General features: G+C 49.6%; 2 protein-coding genes across 5 annotated transcripts in view; one reads left to right on the top strand and one right to left on the bottom strand.

Annotated features, from left to right (window-relative positions):
* The window catches only part of BBS4 (Bardet-Biedl syndrome 4), a 73,656-nt gene extending 72,657 nt beyond the window's left edge, over positions 1 to 999 (top strand). Inside the window, exons 14-15 of one of the 2 annotated variants that reach the window (XR_001512477.1) lie at positions 373 to 494; positions 805 to 999. Coding sequence is in view for 1 of the 2 variants with exons in the window: in XM_015558471.1 (XP_015413957.1) it covers positions 373 to 383 (11 nt within the window). In the remaining variant the exon portion in view is untranslated. Of the gene's footprint in view, positions 1 to 372; positions 674 to 804 lie in introns of those variants that run through there. The other variant, XM_015558471.1, reaches the window with a different exon arrangement.
* The window catches only part of ADPGK (ADP-dependent glucokinase), a 40,069-nt gene that overhangs the window by 10,210 nt on the left and 28,668 nt on the right, over positions 1 to 1,191 (bottom strand). The window lies entirely within an intron of this gene.

The following is a 1,191-nucleotide window of genomic DNA, read 5'->3' as shown; positions in this document are numbered from 1 at the left end:
GGTTGGGGTGGGGAGGGGGCTTGCCGGGCCTTTTCTCAGGGGAGGCTGGCTTCTGGCTGAGTAGAGCCTCGCTACAACGGCCTAAGATAAGCACGGCATTGTATCCAGGAAGACAGTGGTCAGTAATGAAACAAACAAACCAAATACACAGAAACACAGTATGGGTACTATACACCTTTATCAAAGGGTGGCAATTAGCTCACCCTGAGTCCCAGGAAAGCTCTGCTGTCCATTGAGCTTTTCAAAGACAGGATGCCTGTGTCCTTTCCCCGTTATAGGACAGTAGCATCACTTACAAATACCAGCGTACAGTGCATAGCACACATGTCCCTGCACACAGCAATGCTGCCTTTCTCTGTCTCCACCTCACAGCAATGTCCTGAGCACCTTTCACTTAGCTGGGACCTAAGGAGGCTGAAATTCCAAGAGTCAAGCTGACTGCACTCCCTCACCCCTGCTGCCCACCGGTGGTTTCCAGGCACTTGGTCCAGAAGGTAAGAGCATCTGGCTGCTCTTACATCCTCCGAGGGAGCTGCTGTGGAATGACTGCTCAAGACCAAGTTCAAGTGCAACTTCCTTCATGAATGATTGTGACTGCTCCAGCCTGAAGTACACTTTCAGTACTTTAAGCATCCACAGAGATTTTCCTTTCCATGGTCTGTGGTAACCACTTTGCTTTGAGTTATCTCTTCTACTATTTAGAACTAGTAGTCAAACCTAAATCATTTTTCACACATTTGTGCTACGTCTCCCTGAACAGATTGCCAGCTCTATAGAGGTAACACATATGTCTGGTTCCCACAGCATTAGTCACAGCCCCTGGCACAGAGTGCTCACTCAGCACCTACTAATCTGATCCCAGTAGAGCAAGCATGTCAAACTTGCAGCCCACAATGAGTATTTTGGCGGCCCAGCCAGTATAACGATATGTAAGAAGCATTATAATAAAAATTTCGAAACTTGATTTTTACAATACCCTGCTATACATAATTATTAATAACTAGGGGCCGGGTGCATGAAATTCGTGCACTGGGTGGGTGTGGGGGGGGTGTCCCTCAGCCCAGCCTGCCCCCTCTCACATACTGGGAGCCCTCAGGCGTTGACCCCCATCACCCTCCAATCACAGGATCAGCCCCTTGCCCAGGCCTGACGCCTCTGCCAGGGGACCCTCATTTCCCCCCATCACTGGTT

The sequence above is a fragment of the Myotis davidii genome, unplaced genomic scaffold (assembly GCF_000327345.1).
Source record: "Myotis davidii unplaced genomic scaffold, ASM32734v1 scaffold171, whole genome shotgun sequence".
Taxonomy (NCBI): domain Eukaryota; kingdom Metazoa; phylum Chordata; class Mammalia; order Chiroptera; family Vespertilionidae; genus Myotis; species Myotis davidii.
Note: the sequence above shows the minus strand (reverse complement) of the source record. Positions and strands in the feature narration are given on the sequence as shown.